General features: G+C 36.7%; 1 protein-coding gene across 1 annotated transcript in view; it reads right to left on the bottom strand.

The window, feature by feature from the left end:
- The window catches only part of LOC139736694 (equilibrative nucleobase transporter 1-like), a 35,482-nt gene that overhangs the window by 1,763 nt on the left and 13,172 nt on the right, over positions 1 to 20,547 (bottom strand). The window contains exons 3-9 of the mRNA XM_071647441.1: positions 15,852 to 16,043; positions 14,079 to 14,266; positions 7,814 to 7,937; positions 6,675 to 6,767; positions 2,944 to 3,229; positions 1,451 to 1,693; positions 371 to 484 (exon numbers count right to left, since the gene is read on the bottom strand). Coding sequence (XP_071503542.1) covers positions 371 to 484; positions 1,451 to 1,693; positions 2,944 to 3,229; positions 6,675 to 6,767; positions 7,814 to 7,937; positions 14,079 to 14,266; positions 15,852 to 16,043 — 1,240 coding nt within the window. The remainder of the gene's footprint in view (positions 1 to 370; positions 485 to 1,450; positions 1,694 to 2,943; positions 3,230 to 6,674; positions 6,768 to 7,813; positions 7,938 to 14,078; positions 14,267 to 15,851; positions 16,044 to 20,547) is intronic.

The raw sequence follows: 20,547 nt of genomic DNA, 5'->3' as shown, positions 1-20,547 counted from the left end.
TCTCTACCAGTAAGAAAATAAAGATCCAAAACAGGGGTGCTACAGGCGGTGCCCGTGTGTGTGTGTGTGTGTGTGTGTGTGCTTGTTTATTTGTTCGCTCTTCTATCTGGTAATGCAGTGACCGGAGGGGGTTTCTACGTTGACCCTTGCCCCACCCCTGTCTCCTCTCTCTCTCTCTCTTTAAAAAGAGATAATAAATGAATAAATAAATAAATAGATAAACAAATAAATAAATCAGCTGCCCGTAGTCAGTGTTATTTTGCTTCTCTCTCTTGTCTTTAATCATTCGGGTTTACGTGCTCGTCGGTTTTCTAAAATCTTTTGATAGGGGCGCCCTTTCAGAGTATGAAACAGTTGTGATTCAACTTACCAGCCTTCCGGCACGATATCTGCAGCTTGTTCCGATCGATGATCAGGCCAACGGCGGGACCCACGAATAGTACGAGAAACTGCGAGAAGGAGAACATGTCCGTGTACCAGCTCACTATCAGGGTTAGATGTGGAGAAAGAGAAAAGTGAAATTATGGTATGTATATAGTTTTTGTTAAACATTACTCTCCAAAAAAATCGAGTGAAAATATTCACTCTTAAAAGAGTGAATACAAAAAAGAGTGAATTTAGAGTGAAATTGGAGTGAATTTTGAGTGAAAATGTTCATTTTCACTCATTTTGGAGTGACCTCATACTAGGGATCACTCGAAGATTTTGGAGTGATCCCTGAGGTCACTCTAAAACGAGTGAAAATGAAAATTTTCACTCAAAATTCACTCCAATTTCACTCTAAATTCACTCTTTTTTGTATTCACTCTTTTAGAGAGTGAATATTTTCACTCGATTTTTTTTTAGAGAGTACGAAATCGGTGTAGGTTTATTGTCAAAACAACCTCATAGTTTAATGTGTTTTGATCCCGTGTCTAGAGGTAGTGTGCGTGTGTGTGTGCGTGTGTGTGTGCGTGTGTTTGTGTGTGTGTTTGTGTGTGTGTTTGTGTGTGTGTGTGTCTGTGTGTGTGTGTTTGTGTGTGTGTGTGTGTGTGTTTGTTTTTGTGTGTTAGCGGAAGAGAGTGAGTGAGGAGAAAGACAGAGGAAAGAGTTTTACAATAAATAAATGAACAGCTTTAGAAGAGGCTTGTATGAGAAGTGAGCGAAAGTCACATGAAGTATCAAGGAATTCAGAAATTGATCAATTGTGTTTCCCCCCCCCCCCAAAAAAAAGAAGAAGAAACAACAACAACAAATCTTCAATTACAGCAAAACAGCAAAGTGTAGTTCTTTACTCAATGTAATGGTCGCGCATTTGGCAATCATCCATCAACTATTCCAGCAATATCTTGATATAAATAAGTACATGTATATAATAATAACTATATATAACAGAAGATATCGTTAATAATATTGTAATATATCATTACAATTTACATTGACCCATCGAGCGAACTTCTGTTTTATTTACCTATGCTCTGGTCACCTCCAGCCAGTCGGGTCAGTATGAAGTTGAGTGAGCCGTACATGAACTTCACATTGAGCTCGAGTACGCACTGATAAACGAGAATCATAAAGAAAGGCGCTGAGAGAACACACGCCACAACCGACGGGTACTCCAGTCTCTTTCGATCCTCAACCACTCTGCTCGCTCGCCTCATTTGCTGTCGCCGGCTGGTGGCAAGACTAGGGCGCTTCTCACAGTCTGCCGGACCTAACGGAAATCAAGTGAGTTGGTTACATAAGGGAATTAGTTCGACAAAGCATATTTGATACCAATTTTATTTCATTGAATTTATTGTGTGTACATTAATCATGGGTTGTTATACTTCCCCGAATTCTAGGCGGTTATATAGGAGTTCATTTCCTCAACCATCGCCTGTTGTTTCATGAACCAAGGTGATGTACTACTGAAAATGCCTCAAATATAATTGCTGCAGTCGGTTCGATCGATCATGGGTATGGTGGGCCGTAACTGATATTACGCATGGTCCCAAGGCTTCTCTACCAAAATGAATTTCCTGTAGGCAGCAACGCGGTTAGCACAAACAGGGTATTCCGACGGACTCCGATAAAGCTCCAAATTGATAATCTTGCCCTCTGCATCACCTTTCTCCTCAATTATGTTTGCAGTCAAAGTACGGATATTCTCCTTGGACTTGTTTCGCAATTGATGTGTGTTTATTACCACGTAATTTATTACCAAACAGTTGTAAAGCATTGTAAAACTGGAGAAGAGCGGTTTTTTACCATAGTCGCATGCTTGAAACTGATGATGGAATAATATCCCTGGACACAACCTTTTCGACTTCCTAAAATAACAAAATGTTCACGATAGAAATTACTTTTGATTCTGCTTATGCGATATTAGTTGCGATAACCTCGCTCATCACCAATGATATGCCTAAATAGAACACACAGCATTGTGTGAGCTGTTCGTTGTTATGCGTCCTTGTGAAGATTTGCCGCGTTATCGGTTAAAGAATTAGTTTCATAAAAGCATGAATAATAGTGAAGTTATAGAAATTTAACATTTCGCATATCTATTCAATTATTTAGATGCGATGCTGACATCATCCCCTCTCAAAATGACCACAGACCAGTACTCAAATCTTCAATATCCTTCCTTGAAATGAATGTGAAAAACATAAAAAAAAACCATGGAAGTACGTTTTTCTTATCAGATTATAAATAATAAGAATTGTAATGTCACAATTTTGACCGTAACAAGGCAGATGTTAATATGGCTAACATTGTTTTGTTCAGACCAAATTATGTTCATCGTTATTCACTGTCCAGAATTCATTACACCATTACATTCACAGCTTTTGGTCAAACTGATTTTAAAAGGTTCACAGTCCTACTCGCTTGATTAAACCTTTACTATCATATCTAGCTTGGATATAAGGTGAAATTGTCCTTTAATGAAAGCTTTCGTTACATTTACTGGCATTATGTACTAACCGGCAGAGTTTCCTGCTTTGGTGCCCAGCTCCCCTGCTTCCGCTTCAATGTAGCCATCATTGCTGTAGACATTCGTCGCTGCCGTCTTTACGACAACAACATCCGGTCGCACGGGAGCTGTGACGTGTCGCTGACAGTGGTACGAGACGAGCCGATAGTTTTCCGGGAGAGGCCAGGGGATGTGCTTACGTGGAAGAAAGATGGCCGTGTTTATTTGCAGAATGACGATGGATCCCGCCAGGAGAAAGAAGAATGTCGCAATGGAGGTTCCATTCTCGTAGAGAATCTGCAGAGAATTGAAGAAAGAAATATATATATACATGAAGAATATAGGTTTTCCAATCCATTTTCGCACTTTTGTCATTCAATTTCAAAGAGTTATTATTCAATTTCGTCCCGAGAAGCGCATGGAACGCAAACCCTAACTTCAATTTCGTCAATTGTCATTGTAATTCGTTTTTCGTCAAACATTTTCGAAGACATAGCATTCAAAATCGTCAATTGTCATTCAAATTCATCCCTCCCGCTGACGGATCGCAGAATGTGAAGATCAAATTCGTTTTTGTTCACACAATTTCATAAATTTTTCATTCAAATTAGCCAGATGTTGTCAATTCTTTATTTTGAGGGTGAACAAACGTTAAGCCGACATATTTTTTCTTTCTTTCGTAAATTATATCGTTACACATTATTCCACAACCATTTGCTTAGTGTGTATTAGACAATACACACGAAAAACATGGCTGCCAACCAAAATAACCCAGGACAGTATGTCAGTGTCACCTTTTGAAACTTTACCTCTTAATTTTCAGGTTTTCGCATCATAATGCACGAAGCAAACTTTACTCTGGAAAGCATCAATCATAATCTTATTATCCATTTTTTGACATTAAACAGGCTACAATTCTATGCTTAAAAATTTGTCTTTAATCATGTTTGCTAGAAATCGTTTGTCAGTGTTTTCGTATGCGAGACGGTACTCGGATTGCTTTTGTGTCTGTTTGTATATGTGGTTCTGTGTGTGTGTGTGTGGGGGGGGGGGGACACTTGTGTGTACGTTAATTCCTGAATGTAAAATGTGAACGGTTACAGAAAAAAAAAAAAACCAAATACACGAATGACTGGGAAATCACACCGGATAGAGATATGAGACGAATATGAATGAAAATTTAACGAAAATGATTGACAAAAGACGAAATCGATCCTGCTGTTCCGAGTGCTGCGAGTGAGACTGACGAATTTGAACTGTAAATGACGAAAATGTATGCCAAATGACTAAATTGAATGGACTTTATTTGAAAATAAAAGACGAAAGACGAATTTGAAAGTAAGATTGGCCTATTCCCGACATCCCGAGACGAAATTGAAGTAAAAACTTGTGAAATTGAATGAAAAAAGTTTGAAAATGAATGGGAAAACCTATATAAGAAGGCAGTGTACTGTTGGAAACATGCTTGGTGGTTAAAAATCTTGAACAAAAGGAATGATCGATGTTTCATTTACACGCTTTATCAGAGTATAAAGTGTATATGTTACATACAATGTACACCGTATTATATCATACATTATACTATAAACTCTATTGACATGATATAAATTTTATATTATATCTTATCTTAATATATTCGATATGATAATTAAATCAACTATCAGATCATCTACCATGAATATTATTCACTATTTTGTCTTACTTCATAATGGTATCAAGGAGCCTATGGTTGTATTCAATACTGACTTATCTGTTTACATTTCATTTTAACCACATTATTCAATTCAATTCAATTCAATTCATCTATTTCATTCTCATTTTCTTTCCAACAAAACATAACACGAGGTAAATCAGAAAATCCATCATAAGCATGTATACAGTACAAAGTGCGAAGGATTAACGATATACAACAAACTAATAGAGATGAATCATGTATACATACGGGAAAATACAAAGTTATATTTTGAGGAGAAAAAAAGAGAACTGAGAGGTCCACTAAAAAGCAGTGCTTGTAGATTGTGGACCACTCAAGAATTTCTTCCAAAAATACAGTACTTCACATACAATTACAAATACATTACACACAACAACATGGCATAACTAAACTAAGGAGATACAATCGAACGGAATGGGACAAAAACAAAATTAGTGGAAGAAAGGGAAAGGAAGAAAGAGAGAGAGAGAGAGAAATGAGAGAGAAGGGGGGGGGGGAGAGGGGGGAGAGGAAAGATAGAGAATGCCTACATGCTGAACAAGAGAAACGGAAGAGAGAATTGATGAGGTGCTTCGAACAGCTGGTGACTGCACGCAGCTGTGTAGAAATTATGCAAATAACATGCCGTATTTCATTGCCTAGTAATGCCGTTTTTCACTGCGTAATAATGAATTAAATAACCGATGATGACCCTCATGTTTGCTGTAACCTGTATAGGTAATGAAAATAAATATCTCAGCTAGAATTTAACAAAAAAGATTTCAAATTACGCTTAAAAATGTATAACGATGAAGAATTTTTTATTTCAGGACCTAATGAATTCCAAAATTTAGGGCCGATGTATATAAATGTGTTCTGAGCTAATAAGGTTCTCAAAAGGGGTAAGTGAAACTCGTTAGACCTCCTAGTAGGATAATCATGAAAAGATTGATTTCGTGGAAACATTGAATTAAAAATATTGGGAAGAGCATTTGTGTTATAATTGATTTGTGTTATAATTATCATACGAATAGGTTTAAAGAGAAAAAAAATAATTTTGTTTGTTCCTTACAAAATGTCTGAAAGGATTCCTGTATTCAGAGAGGCGTATTTTCTTCGTAAACGAAACATTTCATAAGTGGTTTTGCTTGATTATCCACAAATGGATCTATTTTTGCATCGTCCTAGATTGTACTGGATTTTGTTCAAAACAATATTGATAATTTGAGTGCATTATGATTATACAATAATACACGTATAACGTGTGAATTAAAGTACATGGGGGGGGGGGGGTAAGTGATTGAAATAAAACCCATTATCCTTAAGGAAACCTTCAGATAAACAAACAACAGAATGTACATTGTATATACGGTAAGTCTTTATCAGTTTATTCATGATTTACATGGTCAGTTCTATGTATACGGAAATAAATGTCATTGTTATGATTATTTATTGTTTCCGCAGCTTTTCAATATTTGATATAAGTAGGTTTGTTTTTCATGTTCTTACATTTGATTAAGCTTAGAATGTGCATTTTGAAAAATGATTGACATGCTATCATCAATATAAAAAACATGCTGATATTGAAATCAAAAGGTGCTGATCTTGAAGTGAAATGAAAGACGTGGAAAAAAACAACAAAAAGAAACACACACATGACATTAGTGAATAAATCGATAAAAGCAGCTATCCCTGCTAGAAAGAACACAGTGTCCCACAATGTGTTAACAGTGCGTTCACATATAGTTGATTACGTGAAACCGCTCGAATTAAACAGCGTGAAGATAATTTCACACTGTGTGGTGGCTTTTCAAAAGAGTTCACATTGTAATGTTATGTTTCATACTGTGAATTGACGATTCACAATAATTATGTGTTCACAATGTTAAAACGTTCGAAAGTAACAGTGTGAAGAGTTTTCACACTGTGTTCGCTATGTGTTCACACTGTGTTCGCTATGTGTTCACACTGTGTTTTACACCGTGTTTCGCACTGCGTGTTCTTTCCAGCTGCTCCTTGCAGACTGGGTATTCTTGACCGGTAGCTCACCTTTGCCAGGAAGAAGACAATGGTCGAAGCAGTGTACATGGAGCTGACCACAGAGATCACCGTAGACTTGTGTGCCACAAACAAGTTTCCAATCTGTTCGGTGGAGGGGGGGGGGGGGGGGAGTAAAGAGGAAAGTGAGATAATGCACTTCCATCGCGTCTCTCCCCTTCATAAGTGGAATCTACGATTTACATGAGGGTGAAAAAGCTACCTAGGAATATAATTATTAAGATCGATGTGAAATGTCATCAGACGCGGAGTTCGGGATTGCGACTGGAGTGGTAAGCGTATTATTACTGACCATTTTTATGCCAGCATCCAATCTCATCATTTTATTTCATTATTTTCACTGCTAGTCCATCATCGTTATTGAGGGAGGCTTTGTACGCTCCATGAGGGCAAAACATCCGAGGTCAGAGGAAATCAAATGATGATCACACCGATGGTAGAGGGCGCTAGACAGCCATTACTCTTAAATGTGTCTTAATAAGTAATGATGGACTTGGGAAAAGAAAAGAAAAGAAAAAACATGCATAAAGAGAGGGGGAGGATAGAAAACATGATACAAATATTGAGAGAAAGAGAGCAGTAAAACAGAGATAGAAAGGGGCAGACGTATTACCATTTAAACGGATCGGGGCACCTTTTCATGAAACTTGTCAGTCTTGGCAAGTTGTAAGTCTCTGACAATTTCAGTAAAATACTTGTTTTTGATTGGCGTAGAAGCCTTGGTCACTGACTAACTGTTACTATGGTAATTATCAGAGACTGAGAACTTAAATTGTCGGGGCTGACAACTTTTATGAAACGGTGCCCAGGTGCGGAACAATGTTTGCACTGCTAACAAGACCTGGAACTGGATTTGGGAAAGGGGCACTAACAATCAACGTCTTGTAATTTATGACTTGCTCTTTGGACTATTGTAGACCCTATTAAGCTGCCGTCGTCACCCGCCGGACTAAAATCATAATTTCTTCAAACGTGCAAGCGAAGACAACAGTAAATGGGCACTCCCATCACGCAGAAAACGACAACACTTTAAATTTTTATTACATGTATTATTATTATTATTATTGTTATTATTATTATTATTATTATTATTATTATTATTATCATGATCATTATTGTTATGAGCTTACCTGGGCACTGGATAGGAGTAGTAGGGCGCCCCCTATCGTGAAGAGGATTGTCCCGGGGAAAAGGAGGAGAGATGTACTCGGAGAACTCACACCCACTATCAGGTACCCGAGCAGTAACAAGGCACTGGTAATAGAAAAATCAATTCATTCATCTGGACTTTGGCAAAAGAGTAGTAAATCATCAAGATCTTACCTATTGATGTGCAAAAGTGCAGTAGTGACAAATACTTATTGATAGGGGAAAGAGTATGTCCTAGTAAGCGACAAAAAGCTCAAAATCTTACTTATTGATATGGAAAAGAGTAGTAAGCAACAACCCCCCCCCCCCAAAAAAAAAAAAAAAAATTATAATAATAATAAATAAAAAATCTTACTTATTGATATGCAAAAGAGTAGTAAGAGACACATAAGCGAAATCCTACTTATTGATATGCAAAAGTGTTTTTTTTTTCATTTCCAACACACAAAACATTTACATGCATGATGATAAAAAATATGTAAAATGCTGCAACTAAGAAAAATGCCGATGTGAACTAACAATAAATACTGTCGAGTTTCTGATTATACATGTTTATACCCATCGTACCGATTATACCAATGGAACATACAGTATGTCTTTGCTATATATTCTTCTTAAGTTTTGAGCAATAGTGTGATGGGATTTCGGGGAAAAAGTTTTTGAGGTTCTCGAGGAATTTTTGATTAAAAATCAGGAACCAAACTCTTAGCATAATTAGAGTATACTGAATGCAAAAATCCGATGCCCAAATGAAATTCACCGATATTTAATTTCTAATGCGCATCAAAAAGTGGATACAAATCACCAGAAATTGGAATTGTGAGGAAGTCATTCTACGTATATAGAGTAAATCTATAATATCAAACGTGTTCCCTTTGGGCCGCATAATTGGTCACATTCATTATCATTTTCAGAGTTACAAAAAACAATTCTACCGATTTTTTTATTTTTTATTTTTCTTTTACTAATGTGGATTATCTAATATGTGGATTGTTTGCAAGTCAAATGCAGGTTTCATGCGTTTTACCTTCATGCAATGCAGTCATTTAGGCAATGATAACAAATGTGTTTTATTCTGAAAGATTGTTTTGAACTGTCTTTACATTTCAGTTGCCTGTGGGGAAGGAGGGTGTAGGGCCTTTACACCAATCCTTACAAATTTTCGGGTGACTATAATACCCATACCAACCCCCGCTGATCTGCACCCCTATATCACCTCACGTTTAATCTGCAATTCAACATAATCGTAACATTTTCAAGGGAACAAAAGCTTACTTTTGACAAAGGGAATGGCTGCTTGGAGGCTGTATACTCCCTTAAAGGGATGGCGTAGTTTTGGTTCAGATTGGAAATTTATATTTTAACTTTTTACGAGATAATCAGACACCACTCCAGAAATATTAAAGAGCGTACTATTTTAAGAGGAATTCAAAGTTTGTTTGTTTTTCTAGATGAAAATTGGTTTTGAAACAGCTGATGTATCAAAAAAGAGTAAAGCAAAGTGGTCTTGATACAAGGTTGGTCCCACCATTGATTAGGACCTTTTTGTTTTGGGATATGTCAGCCATATGAAAACCAATTTTCATCAAGTAAACTCTGAATTTCTCTTAAAATTGTACACTCTTTAACATTTCATAAGAGCTTTCTCATTATCTCACTGAAAGTTGGAAACCTGAAGCTCATCTCAACCAAAACTATATAGACCATCCGTTTAACACTTTTTAAAAAAACAAATATGCACACACACACACACACACACACACACACACACACACACAGTCGCAAACACACATTTGTACATACTTTCACCCCAAAATACATACACTTGCTTCGGATTGACGAACTGAAAAACAGAAAATATACATACGCCCGTGTATAGGCTGCGTTATATCTCGCCCAGTTAAACCCGCGCATAGCGAATGCATGCATGCTCCCTTAATAGACACCTATTTTTTATTGACCCTATTTTATTGACCCACCATTTGACCCCATTTCGTTTTCCAATTGTCTACCCCTATAAATCATTTTAGGTAGAAACGAACCTTCAGAGTATAATAACCATATATTTTTGGACCCTACGTATAATGAAGAAGTTATTGATATTACTTATAATTTGAAAGAAGGGAAAAGCCCAGGTTGTGATGGAATCGATAATTATTTGTTGAAACATATAATTCTTCAAATGATAGATCCTTTAGTATATATTATTAATTTATCGCTTATTACTGGGCTTGTACCAAGTCAGATGAAGACTGCTAAAGTTATACCTATATGTAAGAAAGGGGAGAAGAATGATGTCAATAATTACAGACCAATATCGTTATCAACTTCAATTTCTAAAATTTTGGAAAGAATAGTATATATCCGAACTGTAAAATTTTTTAATATGAGTAATATATTTACGAATTTTCAATTTGGATTCAGATAAAATCACAACACCACCCACGCTTTACTTACCTTTGTGGAAAAGATTACACATGCACTTGATACATTTTCGCATACAATAGGCATCTTCCTGGACTTTTCCAAGGCTTTTGATACGATTAATCACGGTATACTTCTTTCTAAGTTATCCCATTATGGTATTCGCGGAAAAGCCTTGCAATGGTTTACGAGTTATTTCTCTGACAGATTTCAATATGTACATGTGAACAGTTTTGATTCTTCTATGAAGAAAATAGAATGTGGTGTTCCGCAAGGAAGTTTGTTAGGCCCACTGTTATTTATAGTTTACATTAATGATTTTTATAGATCTTCAGATAAACTCTCTTTCATATTATTCGCGGATGACTCCAATCTTTTTTATTCACACCCTGACCCTAATACTTTAATTAGTACTGTGAATCATGAATTGAAGAATGTCTCACAATGGATATATGCAATAAATTGTCACTGAATATTGAGAAGACAAAGTATATGTTTTTCAATAATTCTTTAGATAGATTACCAGGTAATGTTATTTTTGACACTACTCCCCTAGAAGAGGTTTCGTCTATTAAATTCTTAGGTGTTTGTGTTGATAATAAGTTATCATGGAAGTGTCATATAAACAATATTTGTAATGTAATTGCACGTAACATAGGCATAATGAATAGATTGAAATATTATCTTCCTTCTTCGGCTTTGATTACGCTTTATTCAAGTTTGGTATTGCCGTACTTGAATTACGGAATTCTTGCTTGGGGGAATACATATTCGACATTGTTAGATAAACTTTTTCTTCTGCAAAAGATGGCGCTCAGAATCGTTTTTAACCTTCATATCCGAGCACATACTGACAAGCTTTTCCTTGAACACAAAATTCTGAAAATAAAAGAGTTGTATTTGTTTCAACTTGGTCAATTTATGTTTAATTACAACTGCAACCATCTACCCAAAATATTTTATTCTTTATTTCACTGTAACAGCCACGTACATAATTATCCCACGAGACAATCTAAAGAATGTCATCTTCCCTTAGTGAGTACTGTACACACTCAAAATACATTTGTTTATACCGGACCCAGATTTTGGAATAGCTTAGATAATGATCTAAAAGAATCTGTGAAGTTAATTACATTTAAGTATTACTCAAAAAAATATTTGTTTTCTAAATATACCAGTTAATTCTGTTCAATGAAAAAAACCGTCATGTTTCACTTTTCCTTGAGATTTTGTAGTGTGTCCACAGACCTTTTCCATCCCTCTCCTTTTCCCTCTCCTTTTCCTTCTCTATTCTTCCCTGCTCCTTTTTCCTCGTTCTTCGTTGTCCAGTATCTGTCTGAGTGCATTTCCTAAAATTCTGTTATTTCTGTGTATTGTGTTATTGTTGTTGTTGTCGTCGTTATGTTTTTTGTGGCCGATTGCATATCTTCCTTTCCGTTTATTTCTCCTGGCACACCTGGCCCCATAGTGTCTGTGCCACAAATGTGATATGTTACATAGTTTATACGTTTGCATTCTAAAATCCTAGTAAGTATTGTTCATAGTATCAGCATCATATATCAATGAGTAATGTACAATAGTATATAGAAGAATTTAAAATGAATATGTCTTATTGGTATAACAAATTGGTGCTGTTGTTGTTTTGTTCCAGTGTTCCACGTCTTACAAGCTTGGCTTTTTTAGTGGAACACTGTTTTCCATCATTGTGATTATTTGCTATTTTTGTTGCCATGGCAAAGTGCATTGTTTCCTTTTTACGACATCATTCGTGTATAATATACTTTATATTGTATTGAAAAAATCCTTTATCAGACGAGTGTAAGAGAAATGAAAAAAAAATTGTATCACTTTGGATTATGTCAACTTTTTCTTTTCTTTTCTTTGTGATGATGGAAATAAATAAACTATTGAATTGAATTGAAAAAACCAACCAGCGAATTAATGCAACAAACTCGGTGACATTGACAACACAAACCCCTTTTCACTTTCTTATTACAACCCCCTGGGTATACAGGCAAGTTTGCATTGCAGGAGACACATGATCCGGTGAGACCTATTAGGGATTTTTTTTTTCGAATTCAAACATTTGTTGAGCCTATACTTAATTACATCTCTGCTCATCCTCATTAAAAAAAAAAGCATAGGGTACCTACTTAGCAGTAGCAGCAGCTAAAGCAGCTAAAGCAATAACAACAACAACTAAAGAAACAGAAAAAGCAAAAACAATAACAACAACCGTGGTACACTCGAAAATCACTACCTATATCCATAGCGAAGGACTGTTGCCTCGAGGTTCTCCGGAGGCTACCCGGAGGCTATCCACCGAGCTACGTCTTAACAGACACGAGGTAATAATCTCTCCCGAACGTTTTCCAGAGACTATTATACCCCGAGTTGTACTTATACGATTAAAGGGGAAATCCAGTCCAAATAAAAGTTAGTCTCATAAAAAAGAGTAAAATCTTACGAGTTCAGTGGTAAAAATTTGACTGACATCGGATTAAAAATAAGTAAGTTATGACATTTTGAAGTTTTGCTAATTTCTGCAAAACAGTACTTTTGCAGCAGATATGAATATGCAAATGAGTGAGCTCACCATGTCATAACCTCACAATTTTTCATTGATCGAGTTAAAAAAAAGACGAAAATTCTATGTTTCTGTCATTGAAGTCTGCACATGCATGCTGTTATTCCTGGTTGAATAACTTCAAAATAGTGATCAGTTAGATATACCAGGATTTGAGCCTCGGGCATAATTGCGTTTTAATGAAAACTGGAAATTTCAAATTTTATGTACAAGCATATGGCAAGTTTTGAGGGGATGACATGGTCACTTTGCCATTTTCATATTGACCGTTCAAGAACTGTCTCCTCAAAAATTAGCGAAACTTCAAAATGTCATAACTTCCTTACTTTTCACCCGATTTCGATCAAAATTTTATAGTTGAACTCGTAATACCTTACTCTTTCTTATCAGATTACTATTTGGACTTGATTTCTCCTTCAAGACGGGGTATTAGAATAGAATCGCCCGTCAGCGAATATGTGCCTCGAAGAGGACGCTTATCGGCAACGTTCGACTCTCGTGTATAGTCGAGATTCTTCGGCTGCGTGTGAACGTCTTTGCCTTTTTGTGATTGGCAAAAACACAAGTTACTCATCGTAGATTGCAATTGGTTTTGTTCTGCAATTAGAGATGCTATAAGGTGACCTATTGCGATATCGAACAAGAGAAGGAAAGGGAGATATAAAATCAGTGAATAAAGAGATAAAGAGGAGAGCAAAGGGAAGAAGAGGAAAGAGGAAAGAAAGAAAATGAGAGGCTGGGGTTGAGGTTAACATCATTCCACTGGAATTTTAAGTGGTAGATTGCTTTGTCATCACTTTACCTTTGTTTTTACGGCTTTATGACAGTCTCAGGCAGTGATGTTTACTTTTCTCGTTGAATCATTACGAGCTATACGTGCTTACCTTAGCACGTGTCTTGACATCTGCTCTACGTGAGATGTGTTAATGTGCATAATTCGTACACACATACACACACACCTGGAACAAGCTTCTTAGATAAAATGCTGAACCCGCGGTATTCTCAACGCTATGACAACGCGCTTCAAGAAAACCTACCCGTCTTAATTCAAAAGCAATCGGAGTCTTTGAAAATATGGAACTTTCGATTTTGAACAATTATCGCTCTTTTTCGACCAAATTACCTTATTACAGATCTACAAATCTATCTACGATAATTATTAGGTCGGTTCACACACAAACGAAGAGACACACACCCATACATGATGATAGATCTTTTATTTATCCAACGTTTACCTGAGAAGCATGCGAGAGAGGCGTGTTCCGAAGCGATCAAAGAAGAACCCCATCGGAAACATGCAGACAGACTGGGACGCCACGGCCAGCGAGTAGACCAACTGGAGCTGTGCATCCTGAGAGTCGCAGAACACTTGGGCCCGCCCGGCGAAGCCGGATGAATAATTTTTTGTCGCAGGGTCGGTGACCTTAACGCCATTCAAACAGACATTGCGATACAAATTGCCTTAAGCCTTGATTTGTAAAGAACTAGACTCCTCTCTTCCACATAGAGTTACAAAATAAAATTGTATAACGTGTACTTACTTGTTTATTTATCTAAAAACAAAGTCGATGTATCCATGTTTTGTTGAAACTTAATATGTGATTCAAAGTTCCTTAAAACACTTTGTACTCATGTAAGCGTTACGTATATTGCTTTGTGTTACTTTACATGGAAATAAAATCATATGAATTGAATTGAATTTAAATAAGCAAAACAAACAAACAAACAAACAAACGAACTAAAAAGGAATGAGGTGAGAACATATTCTGTAATCATTTTTTTAATAAAACTTTGCTTTTTACGCTATGTCACCCACCGATGCAACTTTCATCACAACCGTGGAGTGAGATTTGTGTTCAGAGACGCCTGTAGATGTTTCCATCTAACAGGTCTATGATTCTGAATACATGTACCATATTATATGTTACTGTCTTAATTGATTTTAATAGAGTAGCTCTCTTTCTCAAGAGAGTGTACGAGTACGAATAAAAGCTTTCCTTACAATTTCTCTTGACTCTACTTCAGTCGTCTTCCAATCTAATTTAACGTGGAAAACCAATTTGCTTTAAAATAAACATCAGTAAAATCAGACTAAAGGCAAGAAAAATAAGGTTGAAATTTTATGTTATAAATTGAATATGTAATCAGAAAATTGGAAATTCAAAATTTCATGAGTATACGAGTGCAGATTTTAATTGTATATACTACCACTTAAGTCTGGTAGTATGCCACACTATAGGATGAAAGGCTGGACGAGCTGTTCAATGTAGAAGCGTAATTGTTCTTTACGAAGGAAGGAAGTTGATGTTAAAATCACTGCTTCACACGCAGCCTCGATTCTCGAAAACGAAAGGTTTATCAAAAGCTCTCTTACAAGCTCTGCTTTTTAGTAGGTCACCCACATTTCATGTTTGTAAAATTTGTAATTACGACGCAATGTCCAGTCTTATGTTCAATCGATTGTTATCATGTTATTCGTGTTTGAGATGTTGAACAATAAAATTAAATCAAATCAAATCAAATTAATCATATCAAAACTTTAGAACAAATGGTGAGCAGAGTTATCCGATTTCCGGGCTGTATCGCTATAGACAGGAATGCGAATTCTTTAAGAGAGATAGAATTCTGTAAGCTTCAATTCAATATAAAGTTCTATAAACGAACCACTTGCCCGCAAACTTTATAAGGCCTCAAACATTAATACACACAAATAACTTTCAGCTACAAGTTAGGAAAGGTTAATAACATTAACCTTCAATGGTTGCCAGATAATGCAACGCAAATGTTTCCCATTTATATGAAAGATATTTCAAGGCAGGTCTGCTCTGCTCTCAATGACTATGAAAAGAAAGTTAAGGGATGTCCGAATACCTTACTGACAACTTTTATTCAGATCAGTTGTTAATTGCCATTTTGATGTACACAGCATGTAAGGATGAAGACTTTAGTTTTGGGAAATCAGTAGGCGGAGGTATTTTTAAAAAAAATAATTCTTAGATTGTTCTTACTGTGGTGGTGAATGGTGCTTCAAAGTCATCATCGTTTTCGCTGGTGTCGGAGCAGGCCTGGCTGAAATATCCAACGTCCTTCAGGACGAAGACGAGGGAGGGCCAGCCAAATATGATGCCACCGTGGATGAGGTTTTCGCAGCACGTCAGCAAGAAGGCGGCAAAGCGCTCAATCGTCACAGCTCCTTTCATCTGTTCGAAAAAACGAGCAAACACCATTTTGATTCACAAAGATGTACCAATCTCACAGTTAAACAATCTTCCTCGAATCCGTCTGTAACATAACCCATTTCGATGACGACAGAATACCGGCCTGGATATAACCATTAACATCTCTTCTCGTGCCTTTTTTTAAAATGAAATTACAAACACTATGCTATTATTCCATTAGCAGGACAAAAACATAACACCCAATAGTGTAAAACTTACATTAGACGACTAACAGTTATATTCGCTGACGAGTAGTAACCATCTCAGCGGTTATTACACCCTTGTCCCCCTTTAAAAAAGAAAAAAGAAAAAAAATCCTGAAGAACTGTGCTCTAGGTACTGGTATAATGTGGTTCCAAGAAGATGAAAAAGGTGGTGAATGATCACCTAGACCATTGAGAACATTTTCACCCGAGGAAGGAATTCATCAAAGTTCTTCTTAAGACAGCGTAAGAAGACTAGACGAAACAAGGGCTAGTTCTTGTCAGGACAGAACTTGCTAAATGACTGTACCATCATTCATATCAAAGCAGAACAGATTGAGAAAAAAAAAATCATTGAGTGACCAGGCCTGAAGTCACTCACACAAATGAAATATTACGTAAGGCCAAATGAAAGAATGGTCATACCTTTTGATGGCAATGATAACACACGTAAAGGCTTATTTCGAATAGCCGAGACAAAAATGTTGTGCAAATATACTGGGGATAGCGGATTTGCAACAACCGCCAATAGTTTTACCGATGGTCTGCTCCTCAACTGAAAATGCTTACCAAAATACTGACAGATATAGCTGTGCTTCAGAGTGTGTGTGTGTGTGTGTGCACATGTGTATCTATGGTATCTGCTAGAGATAATTTTCCCTCCATGTTTATGGTGGTGTGTGCCGTGGGATTGTTATCATTTTTTTTATTGGTAGGTTTTACAGGAGGGAGCCAGCTCAACCGAAGTCAGCCGGTCAGAAGCAGAACTGCACCAAGCCGGCGGCGGCGCTAGTAATCCAAAGTCAGAGGGGGTGTCAATAATTTTTGCGTGTATATGGCTATGTCACTGTATGCTGCTGTTTTTGTTGTTGTTGCTTTATTTCTATCCTCAAGCCTCCCATATCTCAGTGAACTACGGCTCTTATCCGGTCTACCCCAAGGAAGGACATACAGTACAGAGTTCCCCGCTGTCAAAGCGAAAGGGAAGGTGGTGTATTAAAGAACCGACACTGTATGACCACTATATGCGCTGGAGTAGACAAACAAAATCCCAAACTGTTTTGTTGACGTCCCTCTATCAAACACTACTCCTTACTGAACACAACAGACCGTTTTGTATGTTTTCTTAGGCCTATATTTTTTGACAGTATATTCATGAAATCAGCAGAATAGATTAACTCTCAAAGTATGTAAAGATTCCCGCGTTTGTCATGTTTGTAAAATAATATGTCATATCTCATGGGGCACATTCTGTAGACTTATCTTCAATAGGTTGTGGCTACATGAAATTGTCTTCAGCAGGATGACACGGAAAACATATAGATAGACAGACAGATAGATAGATAGATAGATAGATAGATAGATAGATAGATTGATTGATTTAGGTATAGATGTAAACACATAGATGCATTTACATCTATTATATAATTCAACATTACAGGTGGATATAGGTAGATAGAAAGAAAGAAAGAAAGAAAGAAAGAAAGAAAGAAAGAAAGAAAGATAGATGGGTGGATGGATAACAGTACTATAGATATACATGTAAAGATGGACAGACATATTATGATCTATGGCAGAGAGAGAGAGAGAGAAAGAGAGGGAATGGAGAGAGAGTGGGGGGGGGGGGTATATAGCAAAGCTTGCAACGTGCTTTCTATAATTACGGCGCATTGGCCGTAGTTTATATGTTACTTTTTCGCTGTTTCGAAATCACCGGTAACATTTCAGAAAAAAAAAAACCTGAATATGCCTCTCTTCCATTTTATCTACTCATGAACGGCTAGCGGAAATAAAATATTACCCAAGCCAGATTAGTTGGTTTTCCTTGTTAGATTGGTTGAAAAGTGTAAATCTAGTCAAAGAATTCACCTATTATAGGTGTACAGTATGTCCCCCCCCCAAAAAAAAAAAAAAAAAAAAAAAAAATTACAACGGGGCCCTCAGGAATGATATCTTTAAAAATAGTGAATCAATCCAAATACAAATTCAGGGTATGAAACTATAACTCATTGCCCACATCTTACAGAAAACCCCATTCGATTTGCTTCGATTTGTAGAGGATGTCGGGAATCTCTTCTGTCCAAATTCTGTCTATTATTCACACACAAGAGCATTAAATTGCTAAAATTGGAAGAATCAGACTCATGACATGCTTTACAACAATCCACATTTCTCTGTGACCGCTTAACCAAATTGAATGGGGTTTTCTGCAAAATAGAGCTAAGATGTTATATTTTAAGACCCTGAAGTAGCACTTAGACAGGTTGATCATATTAGGTATTATCAATTCGAAAATCTGGTTGTAATTTTTGGGGCGACTTACTGCAGTATGTCCCCCAAAAAATTGCTATCAGATTTTCGGATTGATATGCCCTATATGATTAATTTTTTTTAAATGCTACTTCAGGGTCTTAAAATATAATAGACAGAACTTGAACAGAAGAGATTCCCGACATCCTCTACAAAATTCCGTATTTCTCTTTGACCACTGAAGCAAATCGAGTGGGGTTTTCTGTAAGATGTAGGCAATGAGTTATAGTTTCATACCCTGAATTTGTATTTAGATTGATTCACTATTTTTAAAGATATCATTGCGGAGGGCCCCGTTGTAATTTTTTTTTTTGGGACATACTGTATTTCGTAAATCCAGGTGCTATGGTCTGGATGACATAAAACATGAATTGTTTTTCTTTTCAATATCATGAGTAAATCTCTCTCTCCTAAAAAGTCATCATGTTTGTTGTAATAACACGCAGAGTGAATCTATCTTGTCAGAACTGGTGCAGAAAATGCCTAATTCCATTATATACCTGACAAATCTCGTAAAGCAATACCAAGACGGTTTAGTTATGGCTCTTAAATGTATTATACGACCATTATGTTTGAGTCGATTATGAAATGCAAAGGTTACAGGACAGCGGAGTAAAGATTCCGAACGCAAATAGTCACTGCAATAAGCACTTATCACCATCTGTATCTGGACTGTTTGATCTACGAGAATTTTGACGAGGAGGCGAGTTTGCTATGGGCTCCTAAAACGCTACGGAGAGATGGGGCTATTATGAGATGCAAAGGTTGCCAGAATGTAGAAAGAAAACAAAGCGATAGTACCTCTTCAGCCTCTTATTTCCTATTTGGATATAATATGTTATTTTTCCGAGGATTATCAAATCGAGAGGGAAGACACCCATAAACCCCTCTTTATAGTTCGACAGCCACGTTGCTCTTTAAAAATGTTGGTATGAGATTCAATAATTCTGTCAGGGGTTGTTAGGGGCTGGGGGGATTCGAAGGTTACTAAGCATCCTAAATAGCGAAGATAAAAAAAGGAATATTACAGCAAAATAAACCATGTTATGCAATGGTCATGTGACATTATGTACTCTAGTATACATTTTTGCGTAGCTGGTATAAAGTCATGCAGCTGCGCTTCCAGGGGCATTGTCTAACAAAACCCTTCGTGTGAAGTGCCCCCCCCCCCCCCCATGAATTCGCAAGCTCGGACAGGTGAAAAAGACATGGGCCCCATTTCATAAAAAGTTGCTATGATAGCAACTCTCGCTGGAATGGCAATTGTCATGGTAAAGACAAGTCTCCATCTTCCTGATTCGCTGTTGCTATGGGAAGTTGCCATTCCAGCAAGAGTTGCTATCCTAACATCTTTTATGAAATGGGACCCAGGTGAGCTACGGTAATGACTATGTTTTTGAACGGAAGGTATGCAAACATGATGATATAAAAACGGCCCCAAGTTTGAATTGTTTTAAAGTTAAGTTGAAGAATTTCTTATTAGACAATTATAAAAATTCTTTCGAACATCATCATTAAAAATATATTGACTTTCACTTAATGCGTATGACTTAGCGGCTCCGTTCACTCATCACTTTTCATCTTCTCAATCGACATTGTTTTTTCTTCCTATTTTCCAACCATGGTATCAGTTCTTCTTCATCTTTCTGTCTTACTTTTCCTGTTCTAGTTTCTGAGTTTCTGCATGACAGCGACTTAGTGGATTTGTCTGGGTATTTGTCTAGGGGTAGTTAGGTTTTTATCTGTAGTTTGTGTAATTCTTTTTGTAAATTACGTCTCATGTGTTAAGTAAAAGATCAATGATATGATAATAAAATGTTACTATATGTTCGGGGGAAATGCACCCTACAAGCTTTGCTTCTTCAGCATTCCTTCCCATCTCCTGCATTTTCGTAATTTCAGATTTTTTGTGCCTTTTTTTTTGTTTTTCACCTTGTCATTTGTATATCTCTAAATTCCACTTATTATATTTT

Source organism: Diadema antillarum, unplaced genomic scaffold (genome assembly GCF_040938485.1).
Source record: "Diadema antillarum isolate AM-2024a unplaced genomic scaffold, OU_Dant_1.0 seq00000662_RagTag, whole genome shotgun sequence".
NCBI classification, from domain to species: Eukaryota; Metazoa; Echinodermata; class Echinoidea; order Diadematoida; family Diadematidae; genus Diadema; species Diadema antillarum.
Note: the sequence above shows the minus strand (reverse complement) of the source record. Positions and strands in the feature narration are given on the sequence as shown.